This window comes from Macrosteles quadrilineatus, unplaced genomic scaffold (genome assembly GCF_028750875.1).
Source record: "Macrosteles quadrilineatus isolate MER2022 unplaced genomic scaffold, UCM_ALF_1.0 Scaffold_2__2_contigs__length_208266976, whole genome shotgun sequence".
Classification (NCBI taxonomy): domain Eukaryota; kingdom Metazoa; phylum Arthropoda; class Insecta; order Hemiptera; family Cicadellidae; genus Macrosteles; species Macrosteles quadrilineatus.
The window spans coordinates 99,914,627-99,932,117 of NW_026542595.1; the positions used below are offsets into that span (position 1 = coordinate 99,914,627).

At 32.0% G+C, this 17,491-nt stretch overlaps 1 protein-coding gene across 2 annotated transcripts in view; it reads right to left on the minus strand.

Annotated features, from left to right (window-relative positions):
• Positions 1-17,491, minus strand: part of LOC128987825 (carbonic anhydrase-related protein 10-like) — a 226,141-nt gene that overhangs the window by 84,646 nt on the left and 124,004 nt on the right. For both annotated transcript variants that reach the window (XM_054408858.1, XM_054408857.1), the window contains exon 2: positions 12,176-12,223. In XM_054408858.1, the coding sequence (XP_054264833.1) occupies positions 12,176-12,223 (48 nt within the window). The remainder of the gene's footprint in view (positions 1-12,175; positions 12,224-17,491) is intronic.

Consider the following 17,491-nt stretch of genomic DNA (forward strand, 5'->3'; position numbering starts at 1 on the left):
GAAAATTACCGAGGTTTTTAGTTTTTATTAACTAACTTAGTACAGGATATACAAAATCTATATCAAATGTAAGCCTTATGAAAAAGGCTTGCCAGCAGAATTTTGTCTTTTAAATCAGTAAGGCAAAACTTTGATCTGTAGGAATATTTAATTTTGTACAAAAAAAAAACTTACATAAATAGAGTATAAACAGTATTATAAAACGTATGATTTATGTACAAAAGGCAGGCGAGTACATAGTATTCAGAGAACTTCTATTCCAACACTTATTTACTAAAGATTATCATAAATCCCCTAATTTATTTATCAATTTATTGTATGTTTTATTTGAAAATGTATATTCAAGGTAAATAGAAGATTCTTTGAATTATATATGTAAGTTTTTTTTTTTGTACAAAATTAAATATTCCTACAGATCAAAGTTTTGCCTTACTGATTTAAAAGACAAAATTCTGCTGGCAAGCCTTTTTCATAAGGCTTACATTTGATATAGATTTTGTATATCCTTTACTAAGTTAGTTAATAAAAACTAAAAACCTCGGTAATTTTCAGAGTGAAATAAACATGGAGAGAGAAAGATTTAACAAAGTGACCAAAGAGATTGAACAACGAATCGAGAACAGCGAGATGTTTATATAGATTCACAAGGTCGGATGAAAATGAAAATAACGTTAAGAGCATTAAAATTAGTTTTAGTATCAAAAGAAACTATAGTTAACTAGCAGAGTACCCGTCCTTCGTACGGGGTTGGCATATAAGTATAAAATGCTTATTGCAGTTATACTTATAGTTGCTTTGCGTTTGCAATGGGGGAGGATACAATTTGATAAAATTTGCTTCTAAAATTTACGGTATACTATATTATTACACATCTACCATAGCCATAATGTTCTACCATTTCATCCAAACAATAAAGAAGTAAACAACTGTAAACAATCCTACTTTTACAGTTCTCATTGCGTATCACAGTTTTTTGTTGCAGCTTGGTTCAAATTAGCTATTTTCGTAAATGAAAAATAAAAAACAATAGTTCTGCACCCTGTTGGTAAATCTTATAAACATTTAATGCTTTTGCATATCATAGAACCAACTTTTTTAATTGAATCAGCTGACTAAATTCTTTAATTCCCTTTAATAAGGTTAACATGGGGAACTACAGAGCGACTAGTGCGGAGCCCTAAAGTTTTTTTGAGATAATAAATTAGGGGATTTATAATCATCTTTAGTAAATAAGTTTTGGAATAGAAGTTCTCTGAATACTATGTACTTGCCTGCCTTTTGTACATAAATCATATGTTTTATAATATTGTTTATACTCTATTTACATTTTTTTCTATAATCAAGGGGATAATAAGGGTGTTAATGATGATAAAAATTCCATCTATAACGATAAATGTACTAGTCGAGGCGCTGAGGGGGTTTGAGCATGCATAAAAGTGTAACGAAATTTGACTTTTGATTGTTGCTATGGGTACCTAGTAGATAAAGAAAATCGATGTTGTCGCATTTCTAGGTGGTTAATAACATGGGGGGGGGAGGGGGTGAAGTTGGGGGGCCGCCCGGGGGGCCGCCGCGCACAAAATAGCTTATATCTCGAGAACCAAAAGTCATATGAATACGTTAGACATGTCAAACTGTGCAGAAAAATGCATTCTACAAATAGATTATGTAGTAGTTTCACGGAAATCGACAATAAGTTACTAAAAATTATATTTTTTAAATTTACGATAAGTATAATCAGGAGTATAATGATTTTTGTTGTTGTTTAGAACCACTAATTTTTTAATTGACAACTTTTGAGAGTAGTACACAACAGATAAATAGTACTTCTGTATAATGAAACTATTGCGGTACATAACTTAACAGCTATACAATCCTCAGATCCAATAAACATAACACAAACAAAGGCGCAAAACGCGTCGCGGTCATTGTTCCTGCTGCCTTAACTATTAATGGCGAGTACAGTTCAAGCTGAGACTTATATTATACTTTTAGAACGATGGAGATTCTGAGGATTCATTTTCATATATATATATATATAAAATAGTATTGAGCGACCATTATGTAGCGGGAAATATAGTTTGTAAAAGAAGAGAGTTCAAAATATATTTTGGTGGTGGATCGTTTCCATCACCATCTGAAACTGCAATAAATTCCCTACAATTTATACATCTCCGAATCTGAGGTTGGTTATAACAATTTTATGTAGTTTTGAAAAGGTCATAAAAATTATGTTTTCGTAAAAAATGTTAACATTTCACATTCTGACGTAAATTACTCAGGAAATTTCGATTTCAACTACATTTAACTATACATTTTTAGAAAGAGCTTTTACTCTTAAATTATGCAGTGTAACAAGGCTACAAATACAAGCTAGGAATACAATGAAAACTCCATGTACAGTATCTAAACTTAAATTTATTTCATTACAATACAAAATTGATGGTAAAAGAAAAGAAACTAAGGGTTCACAATAAAAGTTTACAAAGGGTGGCAAATGAATTTACTAAATTAAGCTTTAGGTTAGGCCTATTACAATAGTTCTAATTTAGGTTGAGGGGTTATATTGCATGGATCTTTATCTCAGGTGGGGTGATCGAGCGGCGTTTGAATTTAATCTTGTGATTATATATAGCCTAATTAAATTATTTTGAATTATAAATTATGTTCGAATTATTTTCTGAAAGGTTAAGTAATTTATGTTCTATATAAGCTTCTATTAGTTTCTTGACTTTTAAATTCTGGTACGAAAGTTCAAAAGTTAGGCTTAAAAGTGTTGTAATGGGTTCGATCCAAGGAAAGAAAATGTCTACTGGAGTGATCTCACCAAAATTGATGTCTTCTTCACAGTGAAATTTTTTTTGATGTTGTGTAGTTATTAATGTTTGTAACAAGGACGGATCTTCTTTAATTAAATTTCACTAATTTATTCCAAATATATGCACTTTAAAAAAAATTTATATTAAAATATGCAGTTTACAATTTATATCTTCATACTAGCTCAGCACTCTTAGAAGTGAGGAAGGTTTGATGCATTGTTGCATTCACATATGTCAATGCTGACTTTATCACGGAAAATTGTAGGCCACTGTTCACACATATATTATAACAATTTTCATTTGCCATAGAGCTAAATTTGAATTTTGACAAGTTATTTAAGTAAAATTATATTGAAATTGAAGCAACTTTGTTACAAAAAGTTATGGGTTATTATATATTTACATGAAATAAGGTTATTTGAAAATGTTCTATATTATAATGTATTGAATCAATTACCTATTGGTCTGTTTGGCCATATATTATACAAGGTTTGATAAAGAGAGATGGATTGACATATTGATAAAAGTAAAAACATATGGTAAAAATTAAATTATTCCATTGAAAATTTTTTTGAAAATACTAAATTGTTACAGCAGTATAATATGTATTTTACTGTTGATGCAATAAATTTATTTCTCATACAACAATTAAATACAATTTGGTAATTAAAATAGTTTGGTAGTTTTTTATAATTTTATTTTTATGCGTATTAAAAAAAACATTGATATTTCTACGTAAGGAATCATAATTTACACAACCTTAACATTTGGATAATATAGATAAAAACATTATTTTTATGATTTTTGCGGGTTGATTTAGACATTTAAAGTTGAATAATCCAAAAATTTGCAAACCTCTTGCTACTACGCCTAAAAGCATTGCTGAAAAATTTATATTTAAATATTATTATATTCTACATTTATCACTGAAACATAATATATAATAGATATCTACTTATATGGGCATGTAACTGTTCTCTGGTGAATTATATGGTACCACTACAAAAGGGCCAAAATATAACCACCACTTTTTTAAACCACATTTTTTTACGAAAACATAATTTTTATGACCTTTTCAAATCTACATAAAATTGTTATAACCAACCTCAGATTCGGAGATGTATAAATTGTAGGGAATTTATTGCAGTTTCAGATGGTGATGGAAACGATCCACCACCAAAATATATTTTGAACTCTCTTCTTTTACAAACTATATTTCCCGCTACATAATGGTCGCTCAATACTATTTTATATATATATATCTAATATATAAAATTCTCGTGTCACAGTGTTTGTCTGCAAACTCCTCCGGAACGACTTCACCGATCGTTATGAAATTTGGGGTGTAAATTCTGTAGGTATGCGAATAGGAAGTAAACTATTTCCCGTTTCGAAATTCTTAAAAGGGCTCCGCCCCAGTGGCTCTGGAGTTTCCCATGTTAACCTTATGAGAAATGGAATTGAATCTTAACAGCTGTTTCAATTAAACAAGTTGGTTCTGTTCTATGATGTTCAATAGCATAAAAGTTACAAGGATTACCAACAGGGTGCAGCACTATTATTTCTTTTACATTTATGACAACAGCTAATTTGCAACCAAAAGGTGAGTGAGCGTAGCGAACGAACTTCAACCTGGAGGCGAGTGAGCGTAGCGAACGAGCTAACCTGAAGGCAAGTGAGCGCAGCGAACGAGCTCCAACCTAAAGGTGAGTGAGCGTAGCGAACGAGCTCCAACCCAAAGGTGAGTGAGTGTAGCGAACGAACTTCAACCAGGACGTGATTGAGCGATGCGAACGAGATCATCTTGAAAATTAAACGTAACGGTACTTTCTTTCCATCGGTCTGTCTTAGGGGAAACCTATAACTTAGGCGATACGAAGTTCGCCGGGTCAGCTAGTATATATATGAAAATGAATCCTCAGAATCTCCATCGTTCTAAAAGTATAATATAAGTCTCAGCTTGAACTGTACTCGCCATTAATAGTTAAGGCAGCAGGAACAATGACCGCGACGCGTTTTGCGCCTTTGTTTGTGTTATGTTTATTGGATCTGAGGATTGTATAGCTGTTAAGTTATGTACCGCAATAGTTTCATTATACAGAAGTACTATTTATCTGTTGTGTACTACTCTCAAAAGTTGTCAATTAAAAAATTAGTGGTTCTAAACAACAACAAAAATCATTATACTCCTGATTATACTTATCGTAAATTTAAAAAATATAATTTTTAGTAACTTATTGTCGATTTCCGTGAAACTACTACATAATCTATTTGTAGAATGCATTTTTCTGCACAGTTTGACATGTCTAACGTATTCATATGACTTTTGGTTCTCGAGATATAAGCTATTTTGTGCGCGGCGGCCCCCCGGGCGGCCCCCCAACTTCACCCCCTCCCCCCCATGTTATTAACCACCTAGAAATGCGACAACATCGATTTTCTTCATCTACTAGGTACCCATAGCAACAATCAAAAGTCAAATTTCGTTACACTTTTATGCATGCTCAAACCCCCTCAGCGCCTGGACTATACAAGTTATAGTTATTATACATAAGAGTGTGATGCGTTAGAACTCTAGCTCTTACTAATGTCTCACTCGTCTCTTCTTCTCCTCCTTCTGATTTCTTCCTCCTCATCACTTTCACTATCATAGTCTCTCGACCTCCTCTTCCTTTTGAGCTTGGTAGCTTGCTCTCTCCTTTCTTGCAGACTTGTGTCCTGACGTATGAGACCTAGTTCTTTTGATACTGCTAAGGTCTCCTCGTTTATTGGGGCCATTCCGGCACCTGTCTCAAGGGCCCATCTGAGAATCTTGGCGGGTACTGTAGTTTTGATATTTTTTGAGATTTTGAAATAGTTCATACTGGGTTGCCTTTAGAATAGCGATTTTATATAGATTAGGGAACTTCGCTATTGTGAGAGATGACTCTAGTTTGAAAATAGACAGGCTCACTAGTCAATTTAAGTGGGTTGAACATTACTTAATTTTCTTTAGAAAATTTTAACTACACAATTCTTTTATCAGTAACCAAGTTCTAACAGAATTGTAAATTAAATTAATTAAATAAAAGTTTTTACTGATATTTAAAAACAGTGAAACGCGTCTCATAAAATAATTTACCATCATAGCCACTGAGGGAGATTCGACCTCACAATTATCTTGTATTATGGCCTAAAATGTGTAAAACATTCTTCTATATAAGCGTAGCTCAACTTTTATATAAGCCCCTCACAAGTTACATTAAATAAAAATAGTGAAAATATTGGTATTTTCTTAGAGTCATATAAAGAACTCATAAAGATATAATAGTGGTTCGAAAAGTAATTACATAGGCATATTTAATAGCTTGTATGATGCATCATAAATAACTTATATTGAGAGTTCAATGTTCAAATAATGAAAATTCCAATCAAATTCCCGCCCTTGTGTTGTGAATGCGTGTAATGCAAGTTAAGCTTTGTGGAGAACAATGTTAAACCGCTGCAATGGTGTGTAACCTCACAACACAAATGATACTTGAATTCCACTTGACTGTTTATAGACGAGTTCGCGGCTACAAACACACTCCACATTCTGTTAAACTGCGTCGATTGGTTATTGTGTTTGGTTAAACTGATTTTTACATCAGCACGGTTTAAAAGTATATATTTCATATCAGCTTTATGTAGTTTCCATACATTGTTTTAGATCAACTTCGTATCACGAATACTTGAACAGAACCGGTATGGATCATAAACATAAACAAATGACGTTTCTGGCCCCAACAATAAACATTATTTAACATTGCTTAATTGGAATCGTCGAAATTATTTGCTATTGCTATAAGTTTACGATTCGGGCCAGTATCGTCATTTATTTATGTTTATGATCCATACCGGTTCTGTTGGAGTATTTGTGCTTGGTATACAATTAATGAAAAAACATATCCTTTTAAGATGAGCTAGACTTAAAAAACATCTGAATATCTAGAATATATTTCAATATCTGCAATAAAGATTTTAATTTTCCTTTTCATAAATAATTTTGGAATCAAGTACAATTTGCACCTTTTAACATAAACAACTAATATATTGAACTTTATCTTATATGCTAATATGACTAATTGTCAGGTTTTGAAAATAGAACGTTAATACAATTTGTTAGTTATAGGAATGAATAATAGCCAGATTAAGTTACCTCAAATATTGTAAACAGTAGATATTGTTTCTCTAATATTTATGTAAATATACGAGTTTTTTTTTTACTTATTGTGACCCGGTGGAAGCCCCCGATTGTTTCAATATGGTATATCTAAGATATTAAATGCAACAAACTACGACTAAATTAGTTTTTCATTAACAATCTATTTGGAATGATGAACTTAATGAAACACCAGTGTAATGAGAATTAACAAACTTCCAACCATATTCCGACAAAAATCAGACTAGCAGAGGTGTGGATTTTAGGGCAAATATTGACACTCAACAATACATTTGCAAGTATAAAACCCTTTTGAAAGTGTGTGTTTTATATCAGCTATAAACTGTGTTCTGCAAGAAAGAGTTCGTTGCTGGAAATCTGGTCGTTTATAAGCAGCACTCTGTCCTTTACTGAAAGAGTAATTCTACAGCTTTAATAGAAAAGAAAACTAATTCATAATAAGCTAAAATTTGTAAAATTCTAGTTATTTTCCATAAAATAATAGTTTAACCTTGATACTGTGCCTATGACTGTGATTTAACTGTCAGTTTTTTCGTGACAGTTTGTATAATTTGAAACACACCTTACCTTCTCAAACTTCTAGAATACAAAACAATAACAATTTACTCTTGTCCAAAACAGTTAAGTAGAATTCCGAGAGCAACATAGTGAAACTAGATTACTTTGAGATAAGATGTTATATCCTCGACAGAAACTACAGAAATCATTTTCCGTGTACATCTAAAAATTTCAACCGCAGTCTACGATTAATTTGATGTTTATTTATATTTTTACTGAAATGGTTATGTCCCATAAAATGGAAAAAAATAAGTTAAACCGGGTTTTTTTTCTCGGAATCAATTAAATTATTAATAATCCGAAAAGGTTCTTGACTTACATCGTTACATCACAGTTCGTCTCCTATTTATCTAATGTATTTCAAAATGTGTTTCTCTTAAATATTTTCCAGACAAAGAAAGTTCTGTTTTCCCTAAGACTAACGAGATGAGCCAGTCGTAAACGCGAGTCTAAGCCAAACAGTAAATCTGGTGTAGGAAACACTATAAAACTGGGCTGAGCGTCTTGTTGCTGATCTAGGCGGACAAGATAAAGCCACATTTAAAAGTGTTTCTCTTGTTTAATAGTCTACACTGTTCAAAATAAAGTTAATTAGTATCTATCAATATAGTAAATGCTAAATAATTAAAAATGTTGGTATTATGTGTAGCTATTCAATAATTGATTTTTGAGAATTTTAAATATCGTCATATGGTTCACGGTAGCTATAAGTAAGAAGGTATGGTTAAAAAAAGTTTATCAACACCCACTCTGCTGGTAAATTATGTTTATTAATTCAAACATTTGGCTAAGAATAACAAGTATAAGTTACGATTTTTTTTTGTATATCTTTAAAGGATATACTAATATACTAGTATATCCTTTGGATATACTAAAGGATATATTACAATTATTCTTAAAGGATATACTTTAAGAATATAAGCCAACATACTATATAGTCCGTCATATACCTTATTAAATAATTTTTTGTTCGCCTATCACTATTATATACATTAGTATGTATATTATTATAAAGTTTTAAAGTAACCGGTTATACTTTCTAATATAGTGTAAATAGTCTCACCACATATTGCAACAAAATCTTAAAATAACCGATTAACGTTTATTTACAAATATTTACAATTGTTTTTACTATCATCAAGTATTTACAATTGTTTATTACTGTTTGACATTTAATAATACATTTTTATTATCTATAAAATGATAACTAGTTTATTATTTACAATTTTGTTATTGGTGTTTTTGTCACTTTATTAAATTTAACTAGAATAGCAGAATACTAAATCTTAGTTTTCATTGTCAAAGTCTGTTTCATTTCCTAGTTCCGTGCTCCACAATCTACATTTTTACTGCTTGCATACTAAATCTCATCGTCCCCAGGTTATATGTTTCATCATAACATGCTAATACCACGACATGTTGAAAGTTTAGCTACCTGATCACAGGTCGCCTGAGGCTCTCTCAAGTCTTGTACACACACTGACGAGTAATTACATGAGAACAGTTTCTGTCAGCTGTTTGATAAGCTCATTTGAAAACTGAATATTACAGATTACAACAAACGTCTTGCCTACATCGGTTCTGAGTGTGACTTTTGTATACGCATCAAATAGACGTAATAGATCGATTAAAGCTAAGACGATTTGTATGTTAGCTGTCAGTTAGTTTGGTCACCGATCTTAGGAACTGTTTCATATACAAGTATTCAATGTGAAGTAAAGTAAAACTAAATTTTAAGGTACAGAAATAACAATATATAATTTTATTTTTATTCCACAAGCGCTTTCGAAAACTATGTTTTCATCTTCAGCCAGTTTTAAAAACTAATATAAAAAGTAAATGTTTACAGTAAATTAATTTTTATTATAAAGTTAAAACAGATGATGATTGGAAAATACTATATGAAAAATAATTTTTTATGTAGGCCTACATAACAATGTTTTTCTAGATGTAAGTTAGTTAAAGTATTTCAGAGGTTGATGATTGGGCCGTCTTCATTATTTTGCAAATAATTATGGTCCTTTTTCGTCTATAAAATCAGATTCCCACGCATTAAGATATTTATGTCTCATAATTTGTAATAAAACTTTTAGTTTTCTCAAATTGAAAAAAAAAAATACGGTACCTTGTATAAATACTGTGGCCAGCAAGGGCAGAGTTTTCCTGTGTTCTGTTTTTAATGGTCTTGGTGTTTTTTTTTCGTTTGGATTTTTTCGGTTTTTTTACCGAAAAATTTCATATTACAATTTATTTCATTTGATAATTTTATAAGCATTCAATGCTTAGGCATAATTATAACCTTGGACTGTGAAAAGAAAACTACGATAATTCCATTCTTATCCACCCTAGTAAGTGAAATGCTATATTGAAATAAGTCACGAAAAATTATCTTACACTCATTGATTGATAGTATTGTATTTGTAAGTCGATTATTCGTTAAATCCCTTTTCACACAATAATCCCGTATGGTATTCCAATTTTAATTCAGGCATTGGACGTTTTACCCTTACACAGAAGCTAATAAACCCAATAAAAAAGGGACAAAACTCTTTATGTCAAATAAATCTCAGTATTCAACATTTTATTTTCTATAATCAAAGTAGTCGCTTTTTAATTCACAAAATTCAAAGGCCTGAGAAGTAAAAAGGACAAAGCTCTTTATGCCCGTAAAGGAATTGAACCTATTGAGACTGTATAGAATCTGATAAAAAGGGTGTAAAGTAAGAAAGGGCTGGCTCCAGGGACTGAGCAAGCAATAAAATGAATTGTGAGGCAGAGTTCGAAAGCCCAGTGAACCCTAACATCCCCAGTCACCCTCGGGGTAGCTCCAGCTCTCACTAGCCGATGGGATAGGAGTTTCTCAAATAGTCGTGACCTAGTAAATATATTTGAAAGATTTAGTAAATCAACTAAAGTTACAAATAAGATATGGAAGAAATTTGATGAGAAACCTTTGTGAACTAAATCCTTTTTAAGTACAATAAAATTGTTAAGAATACATTTGCAGTTGGCTACTAAAAGTTATTTCATTTTTGGCACTTGATTCTTACCAATTTAGACTAGTATGTTTGTAGGCTGCTTAAATACTAAATTGCTACGGTACTGTCAGATCATTTAAGAGAAATTATTTCAGGCTTCATTTTCTGTAATTAAAATGGAGTCTTTTCAAGCAAATTTAACCACTTTGGAAAAAGTTATTTGTGCAACTACGGCTCGTGAGTAAGAATTTCTCTTGAGTGAGGCAATTGCACTTTGCACTCGAGTTGCACGTTATATTTTTCCTACAGTTACCATAAAATAAATAAATTGGTAAAGAAACGTTCCTCCACGTTGCAAATCTGGAGTGAAGAAAGTAATTAGAGTGAGGCAATGTTAACATTGTCTCACTGATGAGCGAATTGGCCACTTTCGTGCATTCACGTTGCAAATCTGGAGTGAGACAAAGTAATTACAGTGAGGCAATGTTAACATTGTCTCACTGATGAGCGAATTGGCCACTTTGCTTTCTCAAATCAGTGTATATCATGTATATTGTTAGGTAACTGTAGGAAAATTTAAGCCCAATCCAATTAAAATCAATTCCAATCCAATTTTTTTTTTGTTGATACGTAATTGAACTTCAAACAAACAAACACAAACTTTCACATTTGTAATATTAGTAAGATTTAATTTTTATAATTGACACACTCTATGGTCATACACATTTAAATCTATATTTTTTATGATTTGGTACCGTATACTCAATATAATTTGTAGAACTGGTGACAGTATGTTTTCACAGTTTGACTCCTCGTTGAGTGTTAGAATATCTATTTTGCGTCAAGCGAGTGAGATGTAAGCAAAGACAGAATGGGGTGTGAAGGGTCGCTGCTCAGACAGCCTTGCTCACAATTCAGTTTATTGGCTCTTGCCTTTGGGACAGAATCGCCTTATTCGATTGTATAAAATCAAAACTGTTATTTCTTTACTGTTTGCTGTTTCCTTGCAAACATTTGTTTTCTACCCTCATTCCAAGGGAATCTACATCCCATAAAATTATTTTGTAGTATTATAATACCTAGTACTTTTATGTCGTTTATATAATGTGCAAACTTCATATACTTAAACCAAATTTCCTTTTTTACGTATTTTGTCATAAGATTTTGTTTTAGTTACAATTTTTCTCCACATCCAATTTTCTTACTCTCAATAAAGTCAACAGGTAAATAATCGATCACATCCACATTGCTTAATTTCTTTATTTTCATAACTTTTTACAGGACATAGATATTTTGATTCTAACCATGATCTATGACTCATTTAAGAGCAGGTTTAGTTTTGTACTTGTTTATGTCAGCTGTAAACATTTCTTTGTATTAAAATATTACATAACTTGTTTACATATCCAGTACATCGAACTGCATTTGATCAGTGAAGATGAATTATAAAATCGAGCAGAGCCTAATTATCCACACTTAAATTACTAAATAGAATACTCCTTAACTACCTTAATGGTTTCTACGATTAACCACAGTAATCCAATGGTATAATAACAAGTTTATCAGTAAACTGTCTTTGTGGTATTACCAAATTGTTAGTACATGAACAGAGTACTGACCTGATATGCCATCATATGTCCACCACTCCTCCCAGCTGGCAGTGACCACTGAAACAAGAAGAGCAAAAATTTAGTATTTAATACAAAAATTATTATACTTTACTAATAAAAAAAAAAAAAAAAAAATTGAATGCTATAAAACACTACTGGTATGTAAAATATTCTTTTTATTACCTTGTTTAATCTTATATCCCTGAGGGAGTAAATAAACATCCTTATTGTTTAGATTTTTATTATATTCCTAATTTTACTACTCATGTTAATATATTGCATTTAAAAAGTTGCATTAAAATAAACAATCTAAGGTTTGGTTACACCACAGTATCAAGAATCAAGAATATTTACTGCTGTTGATTCACACAACACAGACATGTGCAAAGTCAACCCATTAAACAAATACATAACGATTTATAACCATTTCAATAATAATTCAAATTATAACGCTTCAGGTACAAAGATGAACAACAAATGACAATCAATAGCATTAAATAACAACTTAAAGTTAATAATCAAAGGGCAAAACTAAAATTACACAATGGAATTAAATAGATTGGATATAAGAAACTTGAATGATTTATTTGTCGATTTATTTTAGATGTCTATAAAGACATTTTGGGCATCGAATGGCAGAAAAGATGTAAAAACAACTTGCGATTACGAGATCAGTTTATATTAATACGATGACCTGAAAATCGATTACATGAAAAAAAGAGATTCTTGATTAATTAAAATTTCGAGAGTGATATTTGATCTATTTCGTATAGGAAACATTTCTCCACACCGATCTAAACGCACAATGAATACAAACAATAATATTGATTATTATGAGATTGTATTTTGTTGTTAGATTAAAATATGAATTTACTAATTTATTTATGAAAACGAAAACGTGTCTTAAATATAACTGATACTCTATGCAAAAATGAATTATTTTCCACTAAGGTAAATATTGTATTAAGCAAAAAATATTAGGTATTCAGTAAACTTGTGATAATAAATCAAAAACAGTTTGCCAGGAGTAAAAAGAGAAGCATTCTCAGCCGAAGAAACGAAAGTTACGATACGATGATGAGCCTCTGAAGAAGATAAGAAACTCATCAGCACCACGTGACTTTTTCTTGTAACTTCACTCATTCTAACATCATACCCAGCCCGAGTTGATCGTAATGCCATGATAGTGTAAGTTGCCGTGGTCATCGCAAATGTATTACACTCAAACATGCCAGGGGTTCTCAACACGGTGGTGTAACATAGCCAGGGTAGATTGCAATGTCTTGATAATGTAGCCTCGGACATTAGTGAGTTAGTACTCGCAGTCACGTCACTAGAGAGCGTCTCACTTAAGGGACTGGTTCATGTTTTTGTACGAGAATATGTTGAACGATTACGATGCACATCCCCAGCAGCATCATCGTATTCCCTCAATGTTTGTGCGCCTGCTACTAGGTGCAGAAAATAGAGGAAACCTTCAGTGTCAAGCTGTCAATTGAAACGAACCCTCCAACGGCACACAATGTGTTTACTCACCTAGCTGGCAAACTGCAGTCCAATATTAACCCTTGCCGTCAGACCGCCACCGCCCACGTGGTCCACCACTGCTCGAGCGAACACCATTGCCGCAACGATACGTTAAACAGCAACATACGTTAAAAAGTTGTTGTTGCTTCCCTTAAATAGATTATAACGACAAATTTAGTTGTGACAGCCTAATAAACGGCTACCGTTGTGGTAGAAAATATCGATTTGGCGATTATACATCAGCTCAATAGGATTACCAGAGTGACAGTTCATACTATCTGATGTTTCAGCTCGTATTTGCTGCATTTTCCTACTCTCAAACGTCTGGAAATACTATTAAGTAATTAAGTTTAGTTTACAAATGAAATCACCTTCAGAAATTAGTAAAATGTTTTATAAGTCCTTACTATAATTTAACGTATGTTCATTACTTACACTAACGTAATCGAACCAATCTTGGTTAGATATCGATGAGTTCCACGAGTTCAATACCAGTGAGAAATGAAACGAATCCAATGATTCTAAATGCTTGGAAAATGTTCGGTGGCTTCTTTGAAAGAGAAAGTGATAAAATGACGGCGCATTCAGGAGAAAGAGTGTTGGTGCTATCAGCCCGTTATCAGTGAGGGTTGCCGCCATTGACTGGGTATCGGGCCACAAAATGGAACTGATCGCATCGCTGAGAATATCACTGAGAGAAATACTTAACTGTGCGAGCTCAGAAAATAGACTGCCTATCTTTACAAACATAGATTCATTATTTTCCTTATTTTTTTCATTAATAAGAAACAAGTTGTGTGGGTGTTCAATGAAATCAATTAACACATTTTTGTAAACGAGTGGATGATTAGATGAACTACTTTACCAACTGCTCCATTTATCTGAGATTAACTTCATAATTTATTTTATGTGTCACTTGTGAAACAATAATATTCTACTCGTTCTGCTCTATTCAGGTTTTTTAATTGAAAATTTGCAGTATTGAATATTTAAGGAATATTTCTTCTTCAAATGTTTTACAGATATTTTATGACAAATTTTTCTTCAGATAGATGTATTAAACTATTGAAGATTTATTCAGTGTTTTTATTTTATTTGGTATGAATGGCGTTTGCTAATAGTTACAAAGCAGACATGTATGAAGGGTTTTTCAATGTAGAAATAAGACATTTGTCAAGAAGAGACAGGGCCAACCAAGAGTCGTAACGGGAGATGTCGAGGCAGATATTATGGCTTACTTGAGGCACACCCCTTAGAATGTTGCCAAGATGAATCAGTTGTTATCAGGCTCAGTACAAAAAAACTCTTCGTACAAACAACTACAATGCCTACAAAGTTTACGCCAATTTAAGCATTGATCTGGTGATGAAGAGAGGATGATGGTGTTCAGTGCTTGGCTGTCCGGGCAGTTCATCGAACACCCAAACTTCCTGCATCGCATCATTTGGACAGATGAAACATTTTTTTCAAATGACGGCATGTTCAACCCAAATAACAATCATTACTGGTCGACAGAAAACCCTGTGTCTATAAACGAAAGAAATCATCAAGAGAGGAGGGGTTTCATTTAGAGTTAAAATTTTAGTTATTCGTATATATAATGTTAAATAATTATCCTTTTTCTACATACAGGTATATGATGTAGCTTATATTCAATGAAATAAACACATTTTACATTCTATTTTATTGAATTGTTAAAGGTTTTCCACAAACTGCTGGTATGACATACTGGGCAATCGTGTCTTAGCTGTTCATTTTATTTGTTAATATTTTAAAATGAATTACATTTTTTGCTTTGTCGCTGCAATTAAGAGAACAACTCATGTACCAGTAGTACGGGTCTCCGCCGCAAAACGACCGAGACGCTACCTCCATTCTGAATCGACACTTTGCAGATAGTGTGATAGCAACGAACGGGAATGCAACTTAGCCAGCAAGATCCCCGGACCTGATCACACTTGACTATTTCCTGTAGGGGTTTTTTAAATACGGATTGTATTCTAATAAATACGCTAGTGTGGATGGAATGCAGAACAAAGTGGTGTAAATTCTGAATATCATTTACCATAACATGTTAGCTAGGGCTGTAAAGCATTTGGAAGTACTGTAAGGGCACCCGCGTGTATGTATGTAGAAGCAGGACACTTTATATGTAATAAGTAACAAAATTGTTCGGTAGTTTATTTAAAGTATATTATAATTATAAAAATATATATACAGTATACAATTGTTGCATGGTTAAACAATTAATTGTTGGATTAATTCTTTAATGCTAGAATTCTATAGGTTAAATTTGTAAATGGTAACATACCTCTAACTATTTATTTGAAGTAAAAGTTAATAAAAAGTTCCAAGAATAAAAGTCTCTAAATTCCATGTTCTATCCCCAAATACTCATATGATCAAATATAGGTTGTTCCATAAGAAGTTGTTCACTTCTGTAAAAGAATTGTACATTTTGTAAAATGCATGTCATTGGCGCAGTGAACCCTGAACCTATTCAGGAGTTCTTTTATCTGTTTTATAAGTATTATTAGTAAGGGTTTTTGTGGATAACTTTAAACATATCGCTTATTTAATCCTGTTATATCTAAATACATAAACTTAACAATGATTTCTAATATCGCCATTGAATTTATTTAAGCTTGATGTTTACATCGAACTACAGGTCTCTAAGAAAGTAAATGCATTCGTTTTACACGTTTGGGAATAGCTAAGCGATTTTCCTATAAAAATCCATGATATTGAAAGGTTTTGTTGGGTCATCCCGGCAATATTCCGTGTATTGAAATCAACACAAATGGAAGTTCCATTTTTCATTCCATTGTGTTCAGTCAATGTCTCCATATTGCTAGTTATGAGCTCGACGGAGTTTAAAAATCTCTTTCATTTTATGGTATACAATTTATTCGTTAGGACTCCGTATACCAGAAAACCGACAACGCAGTATATTGTACAGCTTCCATTTATATAAACCTGAGGTCATTTATGTTTTTTGGCCTTCAGATATAAAATCCTTAGACTTATTTAAATTATGTTGCTTCCCTATATAGGAAAAATATAATAATAGGGCTACTATGTCTTAAGGGAAATTCTAAATTGATGAACTAATCAACGTTCCTTTGAATGAAGAAAATTTCAAGAAAGAAGTCACTTAGAAAACAAATTAAAACAAAAAGAACAAAAGAAATGTGTGTGCATCCCATACAACAAAAATGTAAACAAGGCAATAAGAAAAACATTCAAACACACTCCAATCAAATTAAGTTACAGAACAAAAAATAACATTTTATATACATGTGGGAAAGAGTGTAAAAAGCGCAATACAATATAAATAAACATAAATATACATATTACAGAGAAGTTGTGGGAAATCCAATTTAAACAACAATGGTGTTTTTGATAATTGATGAAATTAAATCAAAAATGCTAGTAATCTGTACTAGTAACAACCAGTAGTCCATACCGTAACAATTCTTCATAAATTGTAAAACTGTTGCAACGGATACATTACATGTATTAATGTTGCTACGTCCGTCCATTAGATATCAAAGAAAGATTTTACGCTTTCGCTTTTAGTTGGGTAAAAATATAAGTAATAAATATACCATGTAGCAGACATGTGAAGAAATATTATGTTTAATTACTATTTCTGAAAGTGACCCATTCCGGAGCGAGATAGTAGTTCACGATTATCGAGCACTGGAATGGAACATTCTGACGAGTAGTAAAGTATTCCTTCATCAAGATGCAAATAATTACACAACACTTCTTGGTTTAAAATTATGTCATTTTACT